This window comes from Melopsittacus undulatus, chromosome 17, assembly GCF_012275295.1.
Source record: "Melopsittacus undulatus isolate bMelUnd1 chromosome 17, bMelUnd1.mat.Z, whole genome shotgun sequence".
NCBI lineage: Eukaryota > Metazoa > Chordata > Aves > Psittaciformes > Psittaculidae > Melopsittacus > Melopsittacus undulatus.
In genome coordinates this window covers 1,178,103-1,201,431 of record NC_047543.1, presented here as the reverse complement: position 1 = coordinate 1,201,431, position 23,329 = coordinate 1,178,103, and the positions used below count along the sequence as shown (strand labels likewise).

At 53.9% G+C, this 23,329-nt stretch overlaps 1 protein-coding gene across 7 annotated transcripts; it reads left to right on the top strand.

The window, feature by feature from the left end:
• The first annotated feature begins 30 nt into the window (after positions 1–30).
• FAM117A (family with sequence similarity 117 member A) lies at positions 31–22,449 on the top strand. 7 transcript variants are annotated; one of them, XM_031042601.2, is made up of 11 exons: positions 31–221; positions 941–1,044; positions 2,380–2,521; positions 4,422–4,515; positions 15,983–16,149; positions 19,355–19,450; positions 19,969–20,082; positions 20,263–20,397; positions 20,878–21,094; positions 21,392–21,509; positions 21,943–22,449. In XM_031042601.2, the coding sequence occupies exons 4-11, from the start codon at positions 4,449–4,451 to the stop codon at positions 22,271–22,273; spliced, it is 1,245 nt and encodes a 414-aa protein (XP_030898461.2). In that variant the 5' UTR covers positions 31–221; positions 941–1,044; positions 2,380–2,521; positions 4,422–4,448; the 3' UTR covers positions 22,274–22,449. The 7 variants fall into 7 exon arrangements, with proteins under 7 accessions (XP_030898461.2, XP_030898460.2, XP_030898463.2 ...); XM_031042600.2 differs by having other exon boundaries at positions 4,419–4,515; XM_031042603.2 differs by lacking the exon at positions 4,422–4,515 and having other exon boundaries at positions 32–221.
• The last annotated feature ends 880 nt before the right edge of the window (positions 22,450–23,329 follow it).

Genomic DNA, 23,329 nt, shown 5'->3' with positions numbered 1-23,329 from the left:
GCGGGCGCCGCCATCTTGGATTCGGGCAGTTATCCCGGTGGCGCAGCCGGCGTTGAAGCTGCGGGCGGACATCTTGGGTGCGGGCTGAGGGCTCTTGGCGGGAGCGGCGTGGCCGCCATCTTGAGTGCGGGTGTGAAGCCAGCGGGTCCGGGTAAGCAGAGCCGGGTTTCCCTCAGGGAGCCATGTTGGGGCCGGGCAGCTGGCAGCGGCGGCGGAAGGCGGTGAGTCCCCGTTGCTTCCCTGCCGCTGAGGGGGAGCCGCGGCCTGCTGCGGGGAGAGGCCTGCCCCGGTTCCGGGCAGGGCTGAGGTGCTGCTGGGGGCTCCCATTCGGAGTGGCTGTCGTTAGTTAATGGTTGGAAGCAGCCCCGGGGCCGGGTGGTGGAGCTTGGCCGTGTGCTTCCCTCACGGGGCAGCCGGAGCTGGCCGCAGCTGCTGAGGCACCGTGGGGGTGTGGAGCGGAGGTTCCTGCACCCTCTGCGCTCTCTGGGAGCTCCTGCTTTGTGATGAGGCTGGTAGCTGGTTAAATGTAATATAGCAGTGACATTAATGTGAAAGGAATAGGAAAGAAACTACAACCTAAAGGGGCTGCAGGAAACGTGGAGAGGGGCTTGGGACAAGGGCCTGTAGGGACAGGCCAAGGGGAATGGCTTGAACCCTTTTAACACAGGGGCTTGGAGCAGCTGCTCCAGTGGAAGGTTTCCCTGCCTGTGGCAGGGGTTGGAGCTGGAGGAGCTTTGAGGACACTTTAACCCAAATCATTCTATGATTTATGTAAAGACCTGGGTTAAAAAGAACGTTATTTAATCAAACACAGGATTTCTTTCCAGCTCGGGTTATCTTCAGGGATTTATAGGATTCTCGAGGCCTAATCCTATAATCCTCATGAGGGTACATTACAAATAGCACCGGTTTTGTCATTCTAATTTGTTACTGCTCCTAGGTGTATCCAGTCTCCTGTGAAATATGAAAGGCAAACCTGACACAGTCAAGATGAAACACCTCTGCTCTTGGCGGAGCAGAGAGGAATGGGAAGCAGGATGTGTGGTATGTGAAGCTGGAGTTGCGTGTTCGTGTCCAGCGCTCATACACACATGTAGGAGTTGTGCTTATTTCATAAGGAAAAGACTGCCTAGAATGTAATGGAATTTCCAGTTGCAGCTGGGCCCAATCTGGTGCTGGGCTATTGAGTGTGATGCTCTGGGGGTATTAGACTGACTTCAAATGTTTAAGGTAAATTTGGGATTCCCTGTTCAAAACCTATCATCTCTGAAAGCCACAGTGCTTAAGTGTATCAGATAAAGAACTGAAATAGAACCAGAGCCTGCAGTGTTCCTGAGGTGTGTGTCTGCAGTCAGGTGTTCCTGTTGGTGCCTATTGACAGGACTTCACCACCACCGAAAGGATGTTACTGGAAAGGCAAAGCCAAGGGAAGTGAGTGGTTAATGACCTGTGGAGAGGTGAACACAAGCCAGGAGCCCAGTTCCCTGTGCTGCCATATCACCTCCTGGCCATTCAAATGGGTATGCAAAGCATAAGCCCTCTGTGCAGTTGGAGCACGGACTTAGTGTAAGTTCAGAGTAGCTGCTCTGTGGAGAAGGGGGCAGTGAGGAGGGAGGAAGAGGCCTGACGTTTGCTGAGGTGTCTCTTGCTCTCAAGAGAGCAATAATTGGATCCCGTTATGACCACAGCAGAGCTTGCAGGAGCTCTTCTCTATGTGTGGGTCTCCCAGCAGAACACGCTGCAAGGATTTCACTTCCTGCTGCAATGCTGCAGTGCCAAATCCAGCAGAAATAAAAGCATCTTTTGCATTAAGTTGTATGCAAAGATGTGCAGAGCCCTTGGCCATGGGCCAGTGGCTGGGACTGAAGAAACTGGACCTGAAACTGCTTTGTCCTATGGAAAACCACCAAGGAAAGTGCGACTTAAGGCAGGTGCCTTCCGTGTTGGCATCACCACTAGATGTCAGTGCCTGAAACTGCTTCTTCACCCTCAGCAAGCCACTGAAACTGGGGAAGAGAGGGAGCAAAACTGGTGTGGCTTCTGCTCAGGAGGATCTCTGCTGGGGTTAAGCCCCCTTCAATAAGCTGCTTACAATAGATTTGTAGTCTCTTCACTCTGACAGACGTTTATAGCAATTGGTGACTTGAAATTTCATGTTAAATCACACTAAAGGGATTGGTTTTTTTTTAATGCCTTGGTTATTGAATATATGCAGGTGCCACATTGCCACTGATGCATGTTATTTGTTGTGCTGCATTCCTGCAGGGCTGACTTACCTGCTTCAGTGTATTTTAAAGCACATGAGAGAAGCACTATAATGAAAATACACCAGAGGGGTATGTGAAGTGCTGTACTTGAATACGTCTTCCTTGCTTTTAGGTACAATCTCAATGCAGCTCTGGGGGCTGAAGTTGCAGAAGGACTTAGTAATGAGGAAGTGCTGCAGATATCCAGAGCACTGGTGTCCAGAGATGCAGACCCAGGATGGTGGCAGCTGCTTTTACTTTCCTGTCTTCAGAAGGTGAGTAGAGGTGGCTTCCCTCTGGTTTGGGCTCTAGCTTAATGCTTGGGCTTTAGGGAGGTGTAGCTGATAGAGCAGAATCAGAGAACTTCTTGAGCCAAGCACAGAAAGCCTGAAGAATTCCTCATCCAATTTAATGTGTCATAAAGACTGGGAGTTAGTCAGTCTCTCACAAGGGCACTTTTCCTGTAGGATAACTGAGGGCTGCTCTTTGCTGAGTGTAGTTTTGGACAGGGCCTGAGCAACCTGATCTCCACTGGCCTGGCTCTGAGCAGGGTTTGGAGCCTGTCCCTCACTGAGAGGTTCGAAGTTGGTTCTTGGCAAAGGATGCTCCATGATGTGCAGGCAGGTTCAGTGCAGATCCCTGTGTACAAATGGTAGGAGGTGCAAGACACAGAATTGAACCTGCTAGAAAGTCTGTGGTTTTGAGTCTTTACTTCTGTTTGCAGTTGAAGAGGCCAGTTCTGCAGTGGGCCTTGGTAGCCTCGAGAAGCAAACCCACCAGCATCAGGGCTGTTTAATTCACTCCCTTGTGATGCTGAAGCCATCCAGCCTCTGGCATTTATTTGCAGATTGGCAGAGCAGTTTTTACTTCTGCATTAGAAAAACCTTCCATCAGCTGGTGCCCATCAGGAGGACCCCAGTTTGGAGGGGTTTGGGTTGCCGACAGCTCAGCAAACAGCTGGATGTGTCTGTGTTGGTTTTCATAAAGCTGCTTTTCAATTGAATTGATGCTGACTTGTATAAATAAGCACCAAAGCCCCATGGACAGAGAATCCTGGCCATGTACCACAGTGAAGGTCTTTGGGAACACAACTGGCTGCAGATGGATTGGGGTGTTTTGGTAAACTTGAAGGGAATCCATGCACTCACTGTTTCCCTGGGGCTCTGGCATGCAGGCATCCCAGCAGAGCTGTGTTTGCTGGCAGCAGGAGCAAGGTCAGTCCTGTTTGGCCTAAATCTTTCTCTTCTTTTTAATTGTAATGGAAAAAAGACCTAACTTGAGTTCTGCTGAAAGCAGAAGTTTCTCAGTTACAGCTGAATATAGCTGCACTTCCTGGTTCCCTGTCTCCCCTGAGTCTCACAAGATAATCTAATTACTAAATAGTTGCAATAAAGCCCCATTTTGCCCTGGCAGGACTAATGCCTATTAACATGCCAGATATTTTTATGCCATCCTCATCCTGTTCCTGCCAAAATGGGTAATTTCTTTGGCTTTTCTTGTCTGCTTTTGAATTTTGGATCTGCTCCTTTAATACGTTCCTTCCAGTCTAGGCAGAGCTCTCCAACTGACTGGCACTGATGTTAGTGCCTTGCTTCCTAATCAATCAAGTCTGCTGCATGCTTCCTTAAAGGAAAACTCTGTTCATCTTGTTCAGCTCAATGACACAGACTTTCACAGGTCTAAGAAACATTTGTCACCAAAATGACACTGATGTGGGAAGTGAAGGTGAAACTTTATCCTGTTTGGCATCTTTGAGCCCATCCTGTGGGCAGTCCTATTTCATAAGGTGTCTGTGTGAGACTTTGTAGCTCAGTTTCCAGCTGACGTGAATATCTTGGTTGTAGGAAGAACTTTGGGGGTATGAAGAAGGGGTTGCATGTGTGTAGTAGGGACAGAACTTGCCTTTGCTTACTCCACTAATGAAAGAGGGGTTTCCAGAAGCAGGAAGGCAGCCCTGAGCTGCCAGGCTGATGGCTGAACTGGAGCTGTAATTGCTGACACTCCTCTGTGTAAACTGCCTGTCCTAAAACTGGAGAGCTGATTTAACAGCCATTCTCCTGAGCAAGCTGGCATCCCTTCCTGGAGAACATCTCGTGCAAAACTTCTGCAAGTGTAGGATGAAAGGATCCCAAAGAAGATCATAAATTCCATCCCTGGTGTGTCTTTTTCCAGCAGGAAAAGCTGCAGGGCCAGAGCAGTGGGATGATCAGATGGCTCTCAGAGTGGGTAGAAGGAACCCAAGCAGCAGTGGAGGATGTTGCAGCAGCAGGTATGAGACATGTCTGGTACAGCTGTAGTTTTGAGTCCCTTGCCTGGTCTGAATTGGTTGATTGACTTGCCCTGCTTGTATTCCATTCCATGCTCTGATGGCAGTGCTGGCTTCAGTGACTACTTTTAAGTGCACTCTCCTGCTGGTGTATTGATGATTCATACTATTAGGAGAAGCTTCTGCCTTGCCATGCCTTAGTGAAAATGATAGATTTCATCATGTCTCCTTACTCCTAGCAGGGCTTATGCTCTGTTTCCAAAACTCCCACTGTTTTCACTGCAGGCATGACCAGACTGTGAGATGCTTGGCTGGTCTGGTGAATAATCTGTTAGTCTCTTTTAATAAACTGCAGTTTTATTTGTCTTGCTGCCGTTTAGAGCTTTTCTGTCTCAAAACATTCGAGTGCAGAAACTGCCCAGCAGTGAAACGCAGCCATCTCTCTTGGGGATAGAGTGGGAAGCAGACAGGCATTTTACTCCACTGTTCAGAGAGGAATTTTGTTCAAGGACAATGAGGGAAAGTTTAGCTTGTGTGCTGAATGACCCTTTGATCTTCCACGTTCATGCTCAGCTGATCAGGACTTTAAATCTAAGCTCTGTCTCCCTCCTACCCATAGCAAACAGCCAGAAATATAATCTCATTTAGGACTTGAGCACTGGACCAGAATGACAGGACTGCAGTGGCAACTGGTCAGCCTCACATGTGTCCTGTTTGCCTGTCATTTCCTCAAGTGACCCTAATGTAGAACTGAAGAATGGGGGAGAGCAGTTCTGCAGGGCATAGCAGGGTCTACTCAGAGGTGTCCAATGGGAAGGGAAGGCCAGCTACACAAACATAGTCTCCTGTAAACACTGAGGGACAGGGCAGTGCTGGAGCATTAAAAGGTGACTTTCAGGAATGTGCCAAATAGGTCAGTCCAGAGCCATGAGATGGATTTGATCACTGGGAAGCTGTGTGGTGGTTGCTCATTGTTTGCTGTGCTTTCTGAGGCTCTGAGAACAGTTCTCTGGTGTGGGGTAGCTCAGCTCTCCTGTGCCAGGAGAAACTGCAGGGGCAGAAGCAAAGGAAAAGAGCAGGCAGAGGATGAGGAGCAGTTGGATCCTTCATGTGCAGCCCTTGAGAGGTTGTAAGAAATGGTGTTACTTCTGCTACTATGCAGCACGTCACTGGGAGCCTGAACTACAGGGAGATGACTGCAGTGTGTAGGCCAGAGTGGAGCCTGGAGGACTTCAGTTTTCTCTCACTTACTCTGTGGTGTGTCTGTGGGGAGGGTTACGGAAAGGCTGCTCTTGTTGCAGATAAACTTGGCTGGCTGATAATGTGCAACTCAGCTGAGCTGGAATGGCTGTAGCCCATTTGATAGGTGACAGTTGGTGCTTTCCTGCCTCATCCTACATCCTACAGCAAAATGTGTGGGTTTAAACCTTGAGGGAAGCATTTGGTGAAAGCAAAACTTGGGCTTGAGGCAGAGTGGAGCTTAGCTCAGGTGGTGATAAACCACTTGGTTACAGTATTCCTTTGCTGTGTTTGTAGCATGAGGTGTGATGAGAACAGGCCCAGCTCTGTGACCTCCTTTATGCTAACCCAGAGGAGTTTTACACTGTTCCAGCTGTGGGTATTGGGTTCCAGTTGCAGTCTTAAAAAGGCAGAGAAACTGAAAGGTGAATTTGAATTTCTAGGTTGGAAGGACTCTGAAGGGTTCCTCAAATAACTGCTGTGGGCCTTGGGAAGGAAATGCTTTCAGGAGGAGTGGTATTGCATCAGGGTCTGGTTTTACCTTGTTGCTGCAGTGGGAGCTGGGATGGGAAGAGCTTCGAGGAGAGGAGACATTTAACGACCCTCTGAATGAGGAATTTTAGGTTGTAAGGCTAAATGACCAGAGCAACTTGACCTGTCCTCAGGGGAATGCTGGTAACTCTGAGAAAGGGATATACCCTAACACTGTTGCTGTTCTGGAATGTTCCCATAGCCTAGCACAGTCCTGAGCAGGGATCCTTGTGCCTCCTTCTGTGACTGGGTTTGTCTTATCAGAGATCTCACAGCTCTCCTTGCTGGAAGAGATAAGGAAGATTAGTTCCATGGGTGGCATCTTATTTGTTTACTGAGCTCTCATAACCAAAGCTGTGGTTTCTGTGGTCTCTTTGTTCTGTCAGGAGGTACAGGAGGTACCTCCCGTCTTTTCCTTCAGTAACTGCAGCGTTGCCCTATGAGCCACCTCTTCCCTGCAGGGTGTTTCTAGAAGCAAGGAGGCAGCACTGTCCTATTCCCCTCTGTTCCTTAATGACACGCAAATAGAAGCAGCCTCATGAGCAGAGGTACTGGACGATGATGGGGAACGCTGCTCTGCAGTGATAGCCCAGCTGCCTGCTGCTGCCACCACCTCTCCTCTCCAGACAGCTTGGCATGAAGCCCGGGCTGCTTTGCTACCTCGTGCCTTTCCCTCTCTTGTTATCGAGCCATGCCACAGCTTCCCAGGCTCCTGGGTTAGAGAGATCAAGCCTCACCCTTTGCACTTGGGCAGATGCTTCCTTCAGCCTGCATACCTGTGTCCATCGGGATGCAGAATATAGGCCTGGACCCACAGCAGATAGAGTCTGCTTGTAAGTGAAGTGTGGATATGGAAGTGGAAAGGGTGAAACACAATGTCCTTTGAGTTGTTCAGCTTGGAAGAGAGAAGGCTCCTGAAGGGAGACCTTAGAGCAGCTCCAGTGCCTAAAGGGGCTGCAGGAAAGCTGGAGAGGGGCTTGGGACAAGGGATGTAGGGACAGGCCAAGGGGAATGGCTTGAACCTGCCCAAGAGAGGGGAGACTGAGCTGAGCTCTGAGGCAGAAGCTGTTCCCTGTGAGGGTGCTGAGGCGCTGGCACAGGGTGCCCAGAGCAGCTGTGGCTGCCCCATCCCTGGCAGTGCTCAAGGCCAGGTTGGACACAGGGGCTTGGAGCAGCTGCTCCAGTGGAAGGGGTCCATGTGCATTACAGGGGATTGGAGCTGGAGGAGCTTTAAGGTCCCTTCCAGCACAAACCGGTCTGTGAGTGGGCCGGGATGCCTGCAGGGGACACACGGCTGGAAGCTCACTCAGCACTAAAGCCTCCGTTGGGGCTTTCCACGCGGGTTATGCTTTAAAGGCAAGGAGCAGCCGCTGGGCTCGGAGCCGAGCTCCGCGTGGGAAGAGCCCCGGGAAAGCCCTCGGCCCCTTGCAGGCAGCGCCACGATCGCGCCTGGGTTCCGGCTTCCTTCCGCCCTCTCTGTGTCCGGCCCTGCCCCGCTGCCCCAGGGCTGCAGAGGGCACCGGGACCAGGGCACCGGGACGGGACCAGGGCACCGGGACCAGCCTCCCTCGGCCCGGACGCCGAACACTAACACCCGCGGGGCTTAGAGGAGCCTTGCGATTGGTTGATCCGCAGCGGGGCGGGCGTTACCCACCAATCCGCTCTTGCGATTGGTTGTGCGCAGCTGCGGGGTGGGAACGGCTTGAGCCTCTCCTTACTCTTTGATTGGCTCTGGCGTGAGGGGCGACGCCTCTTTAGACCGGCCGCGTTTGCGATTGGCTGCCGTGACAGGGCGTGCGGGGGCGGAGCTGGCATAGTGCTCTCATTGGCTTCCGCTAAGGAGGGCGGGGCGTGTGGCTGCGGGCAGCCAATGACCGTCGGGCTCGCCCCGTTGGCCCCGCCCACCCCCGGAGCGCTGATAAGCGGCGGCGGCGGCAGCACGGGGCCTCAGAGCGGCGGCGGGGCGGGCATGGCCGGGGGGCTCCAGCCGCTCCGCGCCACGGTCCCGTTCCAGCTGCAGCAGCGCCGCGGGGGCAGGGCAGGTAACGGGAGACCCGGGGCCGGGCTCCGGAGCAGCACCGGGAGGAGGCCGCGGGTGAAGCGGCTCGTTCCCAGCACCGGGGCCCGTGCGGTTGGTGCCGTGTGCGCTGTGCGGGGGGAAGTGAAACACAACGGAAGGACGGGAGCGGGGGTTCGATGCCAGGGCCGGTGAGCGGAGGGAGCCCCGGAGGGCAGGACGTGTCGGTGCTTGCGGCCACCGCGAGCTGCCGGTTTGGGGGTGGTTCCCCCGCTAAGAAAAGCACCCAAATCCTGCGTGTGATGCTGCTGGTCCGGCTTGGTGAAGGGCAGTTGGTGCTGCGCTGATGGCAGCGGGTCCCTCATTGCGGTACTGAGTTTTCTGACCGTTGCAGGAATGCCCATTGAAATGCAGCTTTTGGGTGACCTAATCATAGCCTCTGCCTTTTCTTCGTGTGTGTGACTTGTGGCTGTTGGTGGGGTGGATGCTGGGCTCATGCTTGGCTGTTTGCTGGTTCCAGAAGTATTAAAATAACAAAGAAACACTTTTGGGGGGGGTTTAAATATAAGATTAAACAGACTCATGGGGCCAGAGGGGACAGTCAGTCCAGCTTTGGCCAGCTGATCTTTGTGGCATTCAGAGTGCTTGTCCCTTGCTTAAAGCAGCAGGTCTTTAATCTGCTTTGCAGAGGCCAGAGCTCATCCTGCAATGAGAACTGATGGCCCTCAACTGTCTTGTGTTTCCCTACTTGGGACTTGGCGTCATTCCTGCCCCTGGCAGGGTTCATATTGATCACAGGAGCTATTAAAAAGCATTTGGCTCCGTTTCCATTTGAAACAAGTTAATGAAATACATTTTTTGGAGTGCTGGTGAATCCTTCCCTCAGCACTGCTGAGCTGGAGGTGAAGCTGCACTTAATGGGGTAATTACTCAGTAGCTTCTGATGTTATAAAGAAAAGAGAGGAAATCTCAAAGCCTGCGGGCTCCGGCTTGCATTGGAGCCCTGCAGTGTACCTGCAGCTTTCTGAGGGCAGAGCAGCTGGAGCTCTGCTGCCACGAGCCAGAATTGCTGCTCTTCATTTCTTCCTGGCTCTGTGCCTCCTGTTCAGCTCGAGGAGCTGGGCTTTTTCCTCTCAATCACAGTCATTTCATCCAGACTTTTGGAAGTGCTCACATTTCCATTGCCTCTTTGTAAGCTCCACTTTGCTGCCTGCCTGTGTGGGAGCTGGAGCAGTAAACTGGCAGTGTTTAACCAAAACCTGGTATCCTGGTGAGTCATCATCTGACACTTTTCCTCCTACCTTTTAGGAGCCCAGCATGGAAATCTATTGCTTTAGCACCTCTTTCCTCACTTGACTCTGCTGCTTTTCCGGATTGCTCTGGAGCTCTGTGCTGCTGGAGAGGGGTTTTGGAAGAAGAGGTGCAGGGTGAGCTGGGTCTGATCCTGCAGCTGCTCTGATCATAGAGGATCCCATTGAGATGAGGAGCAGCTGCTGAGGCTCTCAAAGGGCTTCTGTTCCAAGGAAGAGCTGGGGGATGCCAGGAAGGAGGCCTAAGAATACTTTAAGAGAACGTAACTTGCTGTTTAGTGATCCAGGCTGTGGTGATGGGTGTCAGTGGGGTCAGTGTCTGGGGTTCTTTTCATTCCTTCTCTCTTTAGTGATGCAGCAGGTTTGTGTTTGTAATTGAGCCTCTTCAGGTGCAGGCCAGGCCCATCCCTGTTGCATCCTTTGTTTTGCCAGCTTAGGTGGCTCCTGGCAGCTCCTGGGGTAGCTGGAGCCCTGCAGCTGCTCTAACACTGCTGAGGTTCCATATTCCCTGGGCTGGGATGAGCTTAGTGGGGTAACAGCAGTGCCTGTGCTGTTTGCAGTCAGTTTGAGCTGTCCCTGCCATGGCAGCATCCTCCAGAGGAACCAGGAAACTCCCAGGTCCTTTACCCTGGGTGGGTTCTTATTTCATAGAATCCTGGGCTGGGTTGGAAGGGACCTTAAAGCTCATCCACCAGAGCAGCTTGTTCCAAGCCCCATCCAGCCTGGCCTTGAATGCTTTGTGACCCTTTCTTTCAGCTGGGGTTGCCCAATGCAGCTGCATGGACCAGAGCAAAGGTTTCCCCATGATGGGGAGTGGAGAACTGAAGGAACCCACTTGTGTAGAGCAGTGGTTCTGTTCCGGGTGTGGTGAGCCCTGCACTGCCTGACTGCTCACTGGGAATCCAGCCCCCAGTGCTTGGCCTAGCCCTGGCAGAGGAATGATGTTGAGCACCGCAGTGCAATGAGTTCTCTGTGTGTAAAGCTTGGATGGTGAAATCCTGGGTAAGCAGCAGCGCTGGCTGCACTGAGCTGATCTTGGCACTTCCCTTGTGGCTCCTGCAGCTCAAGGTGAGAGTCCTGGGTTAGTGGGATTCCCAGTTGGACAAGAAAGGTCTCCAAGAAAGACCAATAAATTCCCCCTTGGAATCTGTATTAAACAGGCTTTTTTGCATTAAAAGTGAAACTTGTGGTGCTGCCATTGAAACCACCTGATGATGTGGGCTTGGCTCTCCAGGAAATTACAGCAGTCTCAAAGGAGATTGTGTGGTTGTTAAATAATGGGAGGGAATGGTTTCCATGCTTGTCTGAAAGCTGCTGCATAACTGGGCAAGCTGCTGCTCCTCCCTGTGCCTCAGTTTCTCCTGGAATCATTCAGGAACAGGAATAACGGAGTTTGTACAGTTCCTGCCATGCTTGAGCCTGAGGCTGCTCTGTGCAACTCTTGCATGCATAATGCTGTTGTGCTTACACTCTTTAGGCTAGCTGTAACCCTGAGCTTCTGTTAGCTTTGGTGTCCTGCTCCCCAGCTAGAAGAGGCAGCAGGAAGGTAGCAGAAGGTCTATCACATGCGATACTTCTCTGGCTGAGAAGTTGTTTCAGGAGCTTCTCATGGGCTTTGGCTCCAGGCAGATGGCTTTACTGCAAGCAGCCAGGAAGAGAGCTTGTCATCCAGTGTTAGTGTGATTGATGTGGTTCTGTCTGTGTGAGGGACAGGAAACCTTCTTTTTCCTTGTTTCCCACCTTTGTAACTGTAGAAATACCAAAGATGTTTTATTCAGTTTTCATTTGACTTTGTTTTATCTCTACTGGAAGATTTCCAAGGCCTCAACAATCAAAGGTTTCTCATCCTCAGAGTGAGATCCCTGCCTTGTGCAGTCATCCTGGTGCCCAGATGCTGATTTAAGCAGGGTTAACAAAGAAGGGGGAAAACCCCAACCCACAGCTCCAGATTCATTGCCTGGGTTTCACTCTTCTGATAGAGGTGACATGGATGAGCCTGGCAGCGCCTTAGCCATGTGTGTGCTCCGGGAGCAGAGTGAGCAGGTCCTAAAGATCTAATGTTTGAACAAGGTTTTACTTGTTTCTAGACCAGTCTTTTGCTCATGAAAGGCTGCTGCCCATCTGCTTGCTTTCTGCTTGCTCTTCCTGCGATGTCATTGTGCAAACCAGTGCAGAAGCACTTCCAGCCCCTGTCAGTGGGTGAGAGATGGGCTTGAAGGTCCCACCAAAGCAGTGTCCTGCATTGGGCTCGCTGGAGGAGCTGTGCACTTCAACCTGAGGCCTTGAGGATGTTGGAATTCCTCAGATTGTTTTCTCATTTGGAAAGCAAACGTTGAAAGCCTGAAGTTAAAGGTGAAGAGTTCAGCTCTTTCCCTCCATCACGGGGGGTTCAGCTTCAGGCTTGGAGCTGTGTTGAAGGGAAATGCTCTTCAACAGCATCTGCATCCAGAAACCTCGAAAGACAGCTTGAACTGCTGGTGTCCCCTCTTCATTCCTTTCAGTGCTATCTGCAGATGCTGTGGCCTTTGGGCAGCTCTCTCCAGCTGGATTCAACACAGCTTGGAACCAGGGGAGTGATTACAAAGGCCGGAATTGCTTCCTTTGTGCTCCAGGGCCAGTTGTGAAGCCCTTGGGGCCGGTTCAGCAAAGCCCATGGGGGGCAGGTTCCTGCTGTATCAGAAGGGGCTCCAGCTCCTCAACCAGCTGTAGGACCCTCTTTGCCCCTGGAATGTCCCCCTTGGTGGTGACTCCTCTCTGTGCCAGTCAGGAGCTGAAGCAGAGGAAGGCTCTCATGGGGTTTCTTTGAGGACTGTGCTTGGGAAGAGCAGGTACTTTCTGGGGCGGTTTGGGCTCTGGGTGTGTGTGGTTTGGGCAAGAGGCAGGATGGGCAGACACTGTGGTTCAACCACAGCTTCTGCCTGTCCGCCGGAAGGCGCAGTGGATTTCAGTGTGCTGAGGGCTTTGAGGGCTTTGTTTCTGTGGTGCAGTTGACTCAAAGCAGCAGAGAGCTGTGAAATCCCATCCTGGTGTGGGTGGGAGTTTCCTTTCAGTTGTAAATCTGCTTTAAGAGCAAAGGGTTTGTGAGTTTAAGCTATGGCCAATGTGTCCCTTGCTGGAGCTGCAGCTTGGAGCAGCCTGGTCTGGTGTGAGGTGTCCCTGCCTTGAGCAGGGGTTTTGTGCAGACCCCTCCGCTAGTGAGGACTTAGAGCCTTGTTTGTCCTTTGGTGCCTTGAGTAAGCACGTTCTGGAGGCTCCTGATCTCCTCATTGCTGGTTAAAGCTGGAGCTCTCCCCCTTACAAAGACCTGCCTGTAGCTGGCTCTGTGGAGAGGATCTTTTCCTCTCCAGCTTCCGTGACCTCCCCTCCCAGCACCTTTCCGGCTCTTGATCTCCTTTGCTTCTCTCTTGGGTGTTAGCTCTGACCGTGCCATGAATTCCTGTGAAATGCCTCTGTGTTTTCCAGCACATCTGCAGATTCCTGCAGTGGTCAAACCAGGATTTCAGATTTCATGAAGAACAAGGAAATGGCCCTTTCATCTCATCCTGGGATTCCCAGAGGAAAAGCTTTTATTTCTGGCCAAATCCTGCCTTGCTTTCAGGTGGTGTGATAGGTAAGGTCCTCTCGGGGAATGCAGCAGCAATGCTTTGGTGTGCCACCAGGACGTGCCTGTGCCGACTGCAGTGGATGGGTTCCTGCACCTTCACATCCCCTTTTGGTGTGGAGAGAGGCACAATGCTGGAAAGGCAGTTCTTGAATTCCCTGTGAAGATTGAGTCTGTGCTCTGGTAAAGATGGGGACTGCTCAACTGCAGGGAAACTGCAGTGAGATTTAAATGTGTTCTAATGGTGAAGCTTCAGTTCTGGTCTTGGTTTCACTCCCACTTCTGCTGCTTGGGAATGCCTGGTTGAAGTGGGTTTGGGCCTCAGAAGAGCAGTTTGCTGATCAGGTATCATTGTGCAGGGTGAGGTGAAGTGGGATTCCCTGTTCTGAACATCCTCTGCAAGTCCTGCCTGTGTCTGCTCCAGTTGCATCTGAAGACAAGGACAGGAGAGGGGAAGCTGTTGGATTTCTTGCTGTGGCTCAGCCTCACCTCCTGCTCTGCCTGCTCAGAAGCTGTGGCCAAGACCTGCTCTACACCTGAGCTGTGGGTTTGAGCCATAGCTCGGGAAGCAGGATGGTTCTGAAGATGTACCCAGGGTGCTTTTAGTGCTCTGCCATGGTAGGAATGCTCATTTCCTTTCCACCGGGGGAGCTGCTGCCCTGGTGAGCACCACAGCAATGCCAGCATTTCTTGTACCACCTGAACTGTGTCTGAGTGGCTGCTGTGCAGCAGGAAAGTTATTTCTATAGAGATCTCCAGGCAGAGAGGGTGGGAGGATGTGGCAGATGCAGGGAGCGGTGCTGGGCTGCAGTGGGGACACTGACACCCATCCAGCTGCCTGCTTTGATGGAGATACTTTATCTAACAGTAAAGTTGCTGGCACAAGGTCCTGCTGTGATCATAAGAAATTAAACTTAGGCCTTTGTTATCTCACTGCACCCAAAACTGGGGCATCGTCTGAATAAGATGTGTTAGAGCATGAGGAGATCAGGCTTTAGACGGGGAAGCTGACACTGATGTGAAATACCAGTGTAACAGTAATCTCTGTTCCACTGGGGTGGCAGATACTTGCACAGGTTAGTTACTGACAGAGCTGCTTTGGTTCCATCCTGGCATGGCTCTCCCTGCCACATCCAGTAACTCAAACCCTACATCCAAACCCATTTGGTCCACCTGAATATTGCAGAATGCAGGGCAAGCTTCTGTCTGTGGCAAGCCTCTGCCCATTGCCCCATGGTTAACTGGGAAGCTGCTGCTATTTAAACACAGACTGTTGGTTTTGTGCTTCCTCTCTTGAAGTTAGACCTTTGCAGGGATGTACTCCACAACTATCAGGCTCGGAACAACGTGTCCCTGAGCTTCTGATACTGAAGGTTCTGTTTCCCCAGGGTGAGATCTGCAGAGGGCAGGAAGGAAGGAAGAACATTTTACAACTCCAGGTAGTAAGGGGAACTTTAGTTTTGTGTGCCATGATTGTCAGGTCCGGCTCTCAGTATTCCTGAGTGAAAAGTGACCCTAGGAGTTGCATTTAGTTTACTGCAGACTCCTGTTTTGCCTTTCTAGATGCTGAGATTGGCTCTAGAGAGACTGAGGCATCTCTGAGCTCACTGCTGCTGTGGCTGGGACAGAGCAGGGACACTGCACATCTGAAGACTTCCTGCTTTCCACCAGCCTGCACAATGTGTGCCTGCACAAAAGCCCTGAGCAGTGTTTGGAGGCAGCCAAATGGCTCCTGGAGATAGGGCTCTGTTATCTGCAGCAGCTTCAGTGTCACACGGGAAGGAACAGCCCCACAACCTGACACTTCTCAGCTGTGGAGCTGGCCTGGACCAGCTCCAGAGCCTGTGGCCAGGTGGCAGCTCTGCAGGCTCAGTGCAGAGCGATGATAATAGCACAGGGACTGTAAACAGGACACTCCACCCTGCCTCAGTGCCTCAGGCACTGTGCAGGCAGCCTCTGCACCCAGCAGCACCCTGCCCTTCCCTGGACTGTTCAGTGGCAGAGCTCTGTGGAAAGGAGCAGCAGTTGTTGCTGTTCATGCATCAATAGCATGAATGGTGGTCAACCATCACAGCTGTCACTGTAGGAGGCCAGGTCTCCTCTGCTCTCAGCCATAGAATCCACTGTGATGGAAAAGACCTTCAAGTCCACCCCTAAACCATATCAGTTGTGTCTGTTCTTGAGCTCTTTCAGGCTGGTTTTGCCCACAGTGCCCATGTTGGAGGCTTGGACTACAAAGGTGACCCCAGTCACTTGGGATGTTCTGGTTTTATCAGAGAGCTTTTGGGGTCCATGGACTGTCAGAGCAGTGTGGGATGGGGCTGCCCTGCTGCAGGAGGGTTCAGTTCCTCTGAGCAGCAGGAGAGGAAGAGACAGATGCAGTCACATGTAGTGGAGGTACAAGTGACTTTGCCTGTGTGGGCAATGAGGCATTGAAGAGGAAGCCACAAATACTCCTGGGTTTCTAAACTGGAGCTCATGGTACTTGTTAACTGTTGGGAGCAGGGAGTGTGCCTGGAACTGCACAATGAGCCTTTAATCCAGTGTGGCCCTTGTGAGGTGTGGCTGTGCAGGGCCTGATGCTTCTCTTGCACTTCCATGTGGCTTTTAGTTCCTGCTCTTCCCTCACCTACAGCTTGAATTCCACTGCTCAAAAATGTGATTTTAGCTGATGAAAAAGATACATTCACTAGGCCATGTCCAGGCCTGTTAACTGTGACACTGCTGAGCCTTGGCCTTGGAAGTCTCACGTTCTTTCCTCCCCCTGTGCAGCCAGTGTTCCCTGTGCTGCTGCCCTGGAGAAGAGCTGCCCTCCCCGGCAGCCCCGTGTGCGCCGCACGTCCTCGCTGGACACCATCGTGGGCTCCTACCTGCTGGGACAGTGGCCTCGGGATGCTGAAGGAGCTTCCACCTCATGCATGAGTGACAAAGCTACCCAGGTAAAACCACCTGCGGACTGCCCTTGAGGTCTGTGGCCCGGGACTGCAGTGAGCTGTAAATGGGGGTGAATAGGGAAGACACTGACCTTCCACCCATCCAGCTGCAGCTTTCTAGGAAGGCTTTTCCCCCTTTTGCTTCTCAGCTTCACTTGATTCCACTTTGATGCAGAGTTAGAATTTCCTTGGCCTTGTTTGGAGGCAGATGGCCTCTGGCTCCCTTCTCCAGCACTGGCTCGATGCTGCTTTAGTGTTTCCTGGCTTGTGGTCCTGGGCCAAGTCCTTATATAAAGCTCTTGGGCTGCGTGCCACAGGCTGTGAGGAGTCAGGGATGCTCCCACCACGGGCTCACTGGCACAGGCAGCTCTGCTGGAGGATGGAAGAGCTCCAGTCCTCGAGGAACTCTTAGCAACCTGTAAATATTGCTCTATGGCAGCAAATGATGCCATATCTGCAGAGGTGGAGGAATTCAGGAGGATAAGGGCATCGGTTTGCCCAATGAGTGGTTTATTCAGCACATTGAGCCTCTGAACTCCCTGTTTGAGCTTTGCTATTCCACAGTTTATTGCTGGGCTGTTTGCAGGAAATTCTCCATTGGATTCCAACTTCCATTGTCCCTTTCCAAAGTGTTCTTGCCTGCTTTTGTTCCAGTTCTAGTGCCCAGGAGCTCTGCTGAGGGCAGAGGCCATGCTGGAAAGGAAGGGAAAGAATTTGCCTGACTTGATTCCTAGGCAGGGAAGCTCTGGCCTTATGGTGGGAACACTTAACCCCAGTGCTTTGGGACTAATGAGTTTCTCTTGCAGATGGCCCGTTTGGGGAATAGGTTGGAGAATAGGGACACCTTCTTCCTAGAATGGAAGCCATTACTATGTTAATTCCTATGTGGGCATGGAGCTGAGCACTCCTGGCAGGGAATAGGTGCTGCAGCCGTTCAGCATTACCTGCAGGAGCCTTGCAAATGGCAGCTTCACCTTGCACAATGCCTGTGAAATGAGCACTGATCTCCACTGCTTCACACACAAACCCCTCTGTGCTTGGCTGGTGATAGCTGAGAACCTCCTCATAACCCTGGCACTCTGCTGCTCCTGCCCCGTTCTCAGGCTCAGGAGCTCCCAAACCTGGGCCTCTCTCTGTCATCAGCACCCGTTCATCCCCTTCACTGAGCTCCTGCAGAGCTCTGTCTGGCTGCTGCTCAGTGTGGGGCTGAGGGTGCCAGCCCCGCACAGGGGCAGAGCTCGTGGCTCTCTGGTGCTGTGCAGAGCACTTTGTTCTCCCTCCCGTCTCGGAGGAAGTGGTTTTGTCACAGTACAAAAGGTTCTGTAACTTCCTCCTGCCCTCAGAGCTGGGACGTGTCTGTGCCCTCAGCTCTGCAGCCTTCCCACTGCAAGCAGCAGCTTTGCTTCCTTTTCAGGCCTGAGTTGTCTTGTGCACCCTGGTGCTCAGGTGTCCTCAAGCAGGGCTCAGGAGGCTCCTGTTGGCTTGAGGGCAGTTTCTGTCCCATGCTGCAAGGCAGGGCCATGCCTGGCAGCTGGAGTTCAGCTTCACACACACCTGCTTCTTGCAGTAACATGGGGCAGGGCTGCGGTCTCATCCCTGAGACCTGTGCCTCTTGTCCTTATGTGTGTGATCTCCCGGGACACACAGTGACACAATGCGTTGGGATAACGGCCAAATGATGGTGTTGGAGTTGTTCAGGGGAGAGTGTTTGAGGTAGGAAATGAGCTCAGATGTGCCATGTGCGAGGCTGGTCCTTGCCATAGGATTTCCTATCACGTTGGGCTGCTCCTTGGCTCAGTCTGGCGCAGGTCAGGGTGGCTGTGAGTGCTCAGAGCAGGACCTCAGAGCAGTGGTTCAGGCTTGCTCTTCTCTCCAGCCAAACTGGGGTGTCTGCTGCTCACAGGCATTGCAAAACAGAGATGTAGGCAACAGGGAGCACAATGCTGCTTACAGTGCTGCTTACAGAAGGGGCTTCATTCAGAGCCTGTTTTGTCTGCCTGGAGATCACCTGTATCCCTTTCCAGAAGGGAAAGCTGGTGCCTCTCTGGGTAACTTGCCTTCTTCCTTTGGTTTAAACAGACTCTCAAGCCTGTTTTGAGAGCAGCAGCTTCTATCATCCAGATTCAAGAGGCTTGTTTAAAGCAGCTGCTGTTCCTGCAGTAGCCTCTGGGGAGATCAGCTCAGCTGCTCCGAGAGGAGCCGTTCTCAGGCCCTTGCACCTCCTGAGCCTGGAGGAGGCAAATGTTATCCAAAGCCTCCCACAGAAATGGCAGTGACACGGGGGGAGCATTCGGAGAGGCACTGGAATGGGATGTTGGGTTGGTCTCAAGCACTGTGCCTGTGGGACTGCTGGGATCCTGCTGAGGTCAGGGGGAGGAAGTTCACACCCTTTGCTGATCACATTAACAGCACTTTCTGATTCCCATTGATACTCAAACCATGCCTGGTGCTTGGCCAGCAGCTTGGGAACGTGGTGCTGAGGCTGCTCTGCATGAGGAGGCGCTTGAGACCTGCAGAGGCACCCGAGCTCCTCCGGCCCCGCTGCAGCCAACCTCTGGTTCTGGTTGTGCCTTTGAGCCCTGGGCTGGGCTGAGGTCTCAGGAGCACTTTGTGTGCTCTCCCCCTCGGGTGAGGCTTTTCCTCTGGGTGCTGCTGCTCCACACAATGAGTGCCTCGAGCATGAAACCCTGCAGCCCAGCAGCACAGTCCTGCTGCCTTCTTTCTGCAGGGTGATGCTCTTTATCTCACATAGTCAGGGTTGGAGAGGAGCTTCAGATCATCAAAGGCACTTGTGGTGATTGTCCACCAGCGACAGGACATGGGGTGATGGGTTCAAAGTGAACCAGGGGAAGTTCAGGTTAGATCTGAGGCAGAAGCTGTTCCCTGGGAGGGTGCTGAGGCGCTGGCACAGGGTGCCCAGAGCAGCTGTGGCTGCCCCATCCCTGGCAGTGCTCAAGGCCAGGTTGGACACAGGGGCTTGGAGCAGCTGCTCCAGTGGAAGGGGTCCCTGCCCTGGCAGGGGTTGGAGCTGGAGGAGCTTTAAGGTCCCTTCCAACCCAAACCAGGCTGGGACTGATTTGGGGATTACTACATTGGGGAGGCAAGAAGAGGCCAGTGAATGGGCAGAAGTGATCACTTGTTCTTAGGCCTCCAGCACAGTCTCTAAAGCAGTAAATGTGATTATTCTCAGCCATGTTTCTCATCACTTCAGACTCCAGTGTCCTGGCACGATGTGGAAGTGGGGAAAGCCAACTCCAGTGCTCACAAACGTTCCGCTTCTTGGGGTAGCACAGACCACCGCAGAGAGGTAAACTACACCCCTCCCAATGCTTGAGCAAGGGCTGTGCTGGTTCCTAATGTACAGGAGGCTGCTGCTGGCAAGGGAGGGCAGTGGGAGGCCAGGAGACTACTGGAGATGAGACCTTAACCCTTCTTGTCATCCCTGACGCTCTGTGACCCAACTAAAGACTGGTCTTGGTGGCTTCTAGCAGGCAGCTATTGTAAAGCAGCTCCACTGCAGCTCAGCACATTGCTTGTCAGTGTCGTGGTATCTGTGGGTTCCAGGTGGTTCCCAGCTTTCTATAGGTGGAGGAAAACCCAGATCCTCTGGAGGAATGGTGCTGGGCACTGCACCAGGGCCGTCTGTGATGAGGCCTTTTGAGGGCTTCTGCTCCATCCCTCTTGAGGAGGCCAAAGCTGCTCCTTGTGGTCGAAGCCATCTCAATTTTGGCACTTCCTTGTGGGTGGGAGGAGAGGGATTGGGCCCGATCCCGTTGGGTGGAGGGCTCTTGGCTTGCCTGGTTCTAGCTCCAGCTCTGTTTGCAGATTGCCAAACTGAAGCAGCAGCTGCAGAGGACAAAGCTCCACGGCAGAAGTGGCAGAGAGAAGGAGAAGAGCTCCCGAATGCAGGGGGACCACAGTGTCCTCCCAGCCCTCCGGGTACGTTCCTACCTCCCCACGTGTCCCAGCTGCTCTGTGCCTCAGGAGGCCCCTGTGCTGTGATGTGCAGCCAGTGACTGTCAGGCTCTGGTCAGCCTGAGCCTCGGGAGTTGCTGTGGGAGCAGGATGGGTTTGTGCAGGTACAGCTCCCAACTCCTCTGGCTCTGGGCTGTGTTGCAGGACTCTCCTTTGGGCTTCCCTTCTCCATCTCCCATTTTGAGGCTTAGCCCCTGCTTGCACAGGAGCCTGGAAGGCCTAAACCAGGAACTGGAGGAAGCATTTGTGAAGGAGCAGGGGGAGGAGGAGCTGCTGCGGGTAAGTGAAGCTCCCAGGGCTGCCCTGGACCCTCTGCATGCTCTTGGAAATCCCTTCCTCTAAAGACACCTCCTGTATCTGCTGCTTGGCCACAGGACAGGCTCTGGCTCTGCTTTCAGTCTGTCCTAGGATGTAATGGTCTAAACTGGGTCAAGTGGCTCCTTAAACCTCGCTGGTGCTGTGAGAGATCAGCCAGTAGCAACCTCAGGGTGGCTGACTCCTCACTGACAGCTTTAAGACACTCAGAGTGAGGTCCAGAGGCTCCTTTGCACTGGGCAGATGTGGGAGAAGTGACTCCAGATGGCTTGGAACTGAAGTGTTACAGGATCCAGAAGGACCCTTGTCCTTGGAGCAGGGGCTCTGCCTGTAGCTGGATCCAGCACCCCAGGCAGCTGCTCTCTGTAGCTAAAGCTGCTCTTAAACCCCTTCCCTGGTGCCAAGGGGCTTTCTTCCTCCTCTAAGACTTTGCTTCCTCCCTAGATCCTGGATGTCCCAGATGGGCACAGGGCACCAGCGCCTGCCCAGAGAGGCTCTGGAGCTGCGTCCCTGGTGCTGGAGCCTGGCGGGGGCAGCTGGAGCAGCCTCTCCCCTTCCCCCTCGGTGCCTCTGCACCTCTCCCCACACCCCCTGGGGAGGCTGCCCACGGAGGAACCTTCCTGTGCAGTGGATGAGCTGCAGCCAGAGCCCAAAGAGAAAGGTAAGAACCTGGAGCAGAGGGGTTGGGAGCTCGGGAGGCAGAGGGGGGCAGTGGCTCCTCCCTGTCTGTGCTGGCTTGGAGGCTGCAGCAGGGATGGGAGAGAGGGTTTTGGTCATGGCTAAGTTGTGGTGCGTGGCTTCCAGCAGGAGATGGGGGGTGAGCTGGGAATGACACAGGAAAGGTTGGGGCTTTGAGTACTGCAGCCTCCAGCCCGGGGTCTGAAGGAGCGCGGTGAGGTTGGGGCACTGCTGGGTTCTTTTAAACATGGCTCCAAATGTGCCTTTTCTTCCCTATCAGAGGGCAGCCCCTCCCCAGTGTTGGCCTTCACATCCTCCCCTCGCCCCAACCACAGCTGCGTGTTCAAACGGGAGCCTCCGGAGGGATGCGAGAGGGTCCGGGCCTTTGAAGAAGCTTCGTAAGTACCAGGAGTTGGTGTTGGCAGCCCTGGGCTCGAGGATGGTCCTGCAAGAGGCTGTGGGGATGGGGGCAGCTGAGGGTCTGCTGCTGCAATCACCCCCCCTCAAAGCAGGGAGCAGCCACTGGGGATGCATTCCTGAGCAAACTGGGGCTGCTCCGGGCCGGGTGCGGAGCAGGAAGCTGGAATGCTGACCCTTGGGAAGGGTCTGCTGGTCCCATCCCCTCCCAGGCAGTGGGTGGTGATCAGCAGAGCCCTTGAGGAGCAGCAGCAGTTGTACAGAGCAGGCTCCTTGTGCTGCTGTCTCCCCGAGGGGGCTCAGCTCCCAGTCAGGCCCTCTGAAGGATGCTGCAGCTCTGAGGGTTCTCCCTATGGCTGCTCCATGCTCCTGGGAGCATCTGTCCCCAGTGCCATCCCCTCTGTCTCTCTGCAGCTCCCCCAGCCCTGAGCAGCCGTTCCAGCCTTCCTGCCCAGACAAGAACAAGGTGCATTTCAACCCCACCGGCTCTGCCTTCTGCCCCGTCAGCCTGGTCAAGCCGCTCTTCCCAAACGTGGGCTTCCTCTTCCGGAGCTTCCCATCCTCCTCCAGCCCCACCACGGGCACACTGACGTCCTGCCAGCCGCCAGCCCCATTCCTGGGGCTGCGGAAGGACACTGCGGGCGGCAGCTTCAGCGTGGCCACAGCTCCTGCCCTGAGCTATGAACCCTGGAAGCGTGGTCAGGCCGAGGACAGCGTCGTCTTCCACAGCTCCCTGGTGGTGTGAATCCTCTGGGAGCGCAGCTCTTCCAGCCGCTGGAGATTGGTGCCTTGAGGGTGGGATGCGACAGCCACGGGGCAGCCCTGATGCCAGAACTGTGAGGCATGGAGCGCCTTGGGATTCCTGGCTGCTGGAGAGGCTCCTTTCCCTCAGCCTCCCCTTGTCAAAGCACTTTCCTGTCATCAGTTGTCCTTGTTTCCTGTATGGTTGTTTTGCTGGTGCAGAGGAGCAGAGGCAAAGTTGGGCTCCGGCAGGATTTAGGTGCCCATTCCTGAGCCGTGGGGCGCAGGAAGGGGGAAGAAAGGGCCTGTGGGCCCCCTGCCCTCGGCTGTATCAGCACTGTCAGTGCAGCCCCTCTCCCCCAGCACAGGTGGGGCTGGGGAGCAGCGGCTCCCTGGACACCTCAGACCCCCAGACAAGGCGGAGGCTTTGGGAATGTGGTGTCTGTGCTCCGGGAGCTGATGGGAGCCGGTGGGAAGGAGCCACATGGGGCTGTTGGGTTTCCTTGTGCCTGAGCAAGTGTTCCAGGTGCCTTGGCAGGAAGAGGGGATGGAGGTGGAGACGGTCCCTGCTCAGGGGGTGCTGCTGCTGGGGGGGAGCGGGGCAGCCTCTGCCTGTACCTGATGTAAAACTTCACTGTTTCTGCAGCTCCTCGAGGTCCCTGTTTTGGGTCTGTGTTTGCAGCAGTTACCGGGGGGGGGAAGGTTCCTGTGCCCCTGGCAGAGAACAAATAAACACGTCCCCGTTAACCCCGTTCCGGGGCCGTTTCCATGCATTGAGCACCGGATGGGGCAGGGCGGGCGCTAGGACCGCGCAGGGGAGCCAGCCCCCTCGCTTGCGCATGCGCACACTACCAGCGTCCCTCCCGTGACGAGCGTAACCCCGCCCGCAACGGCTCCGTTAGTTCCGGCCGCTGACTCGCAGCCAATCACCTCGCTCCACATAGTGTTACGTCACTCCGGAGCCGCACTCAAGAAAGGCCCCCAACATGGGGCTGCCCACGGCGCTGCCTGCCCCGAGCGGTGCCCCCGGCGGGGAGCGCGGCCGAGCCGCGGTCCCGGG

Bases quoted from the DNA above. Each gene is read 5' to 3' on its own strand.
- FAM117A (XM_031042599.2), top strand. From the start codon at position 15,907: ATGTCCAGGCCTGTTAACTGTGACACTGCTGAGCCTTGGCCTTGGAAG. The intron at 20,083-20,262 runs GTACGTTCCTAC...GCTGTGTTGCAG, and splicing joins GTGTCCTCCCAGCCCTCCGG to GACTCTCCTTTGGGCTTCCC. The intron at 21,510-21,942 runs GTAAGTACCAGG...GTCTCTCTGCAG, and splicing joins CGGGCCTTTGAAGAAGCTTC to CTCCCCCAGCCCTGAGCAGC.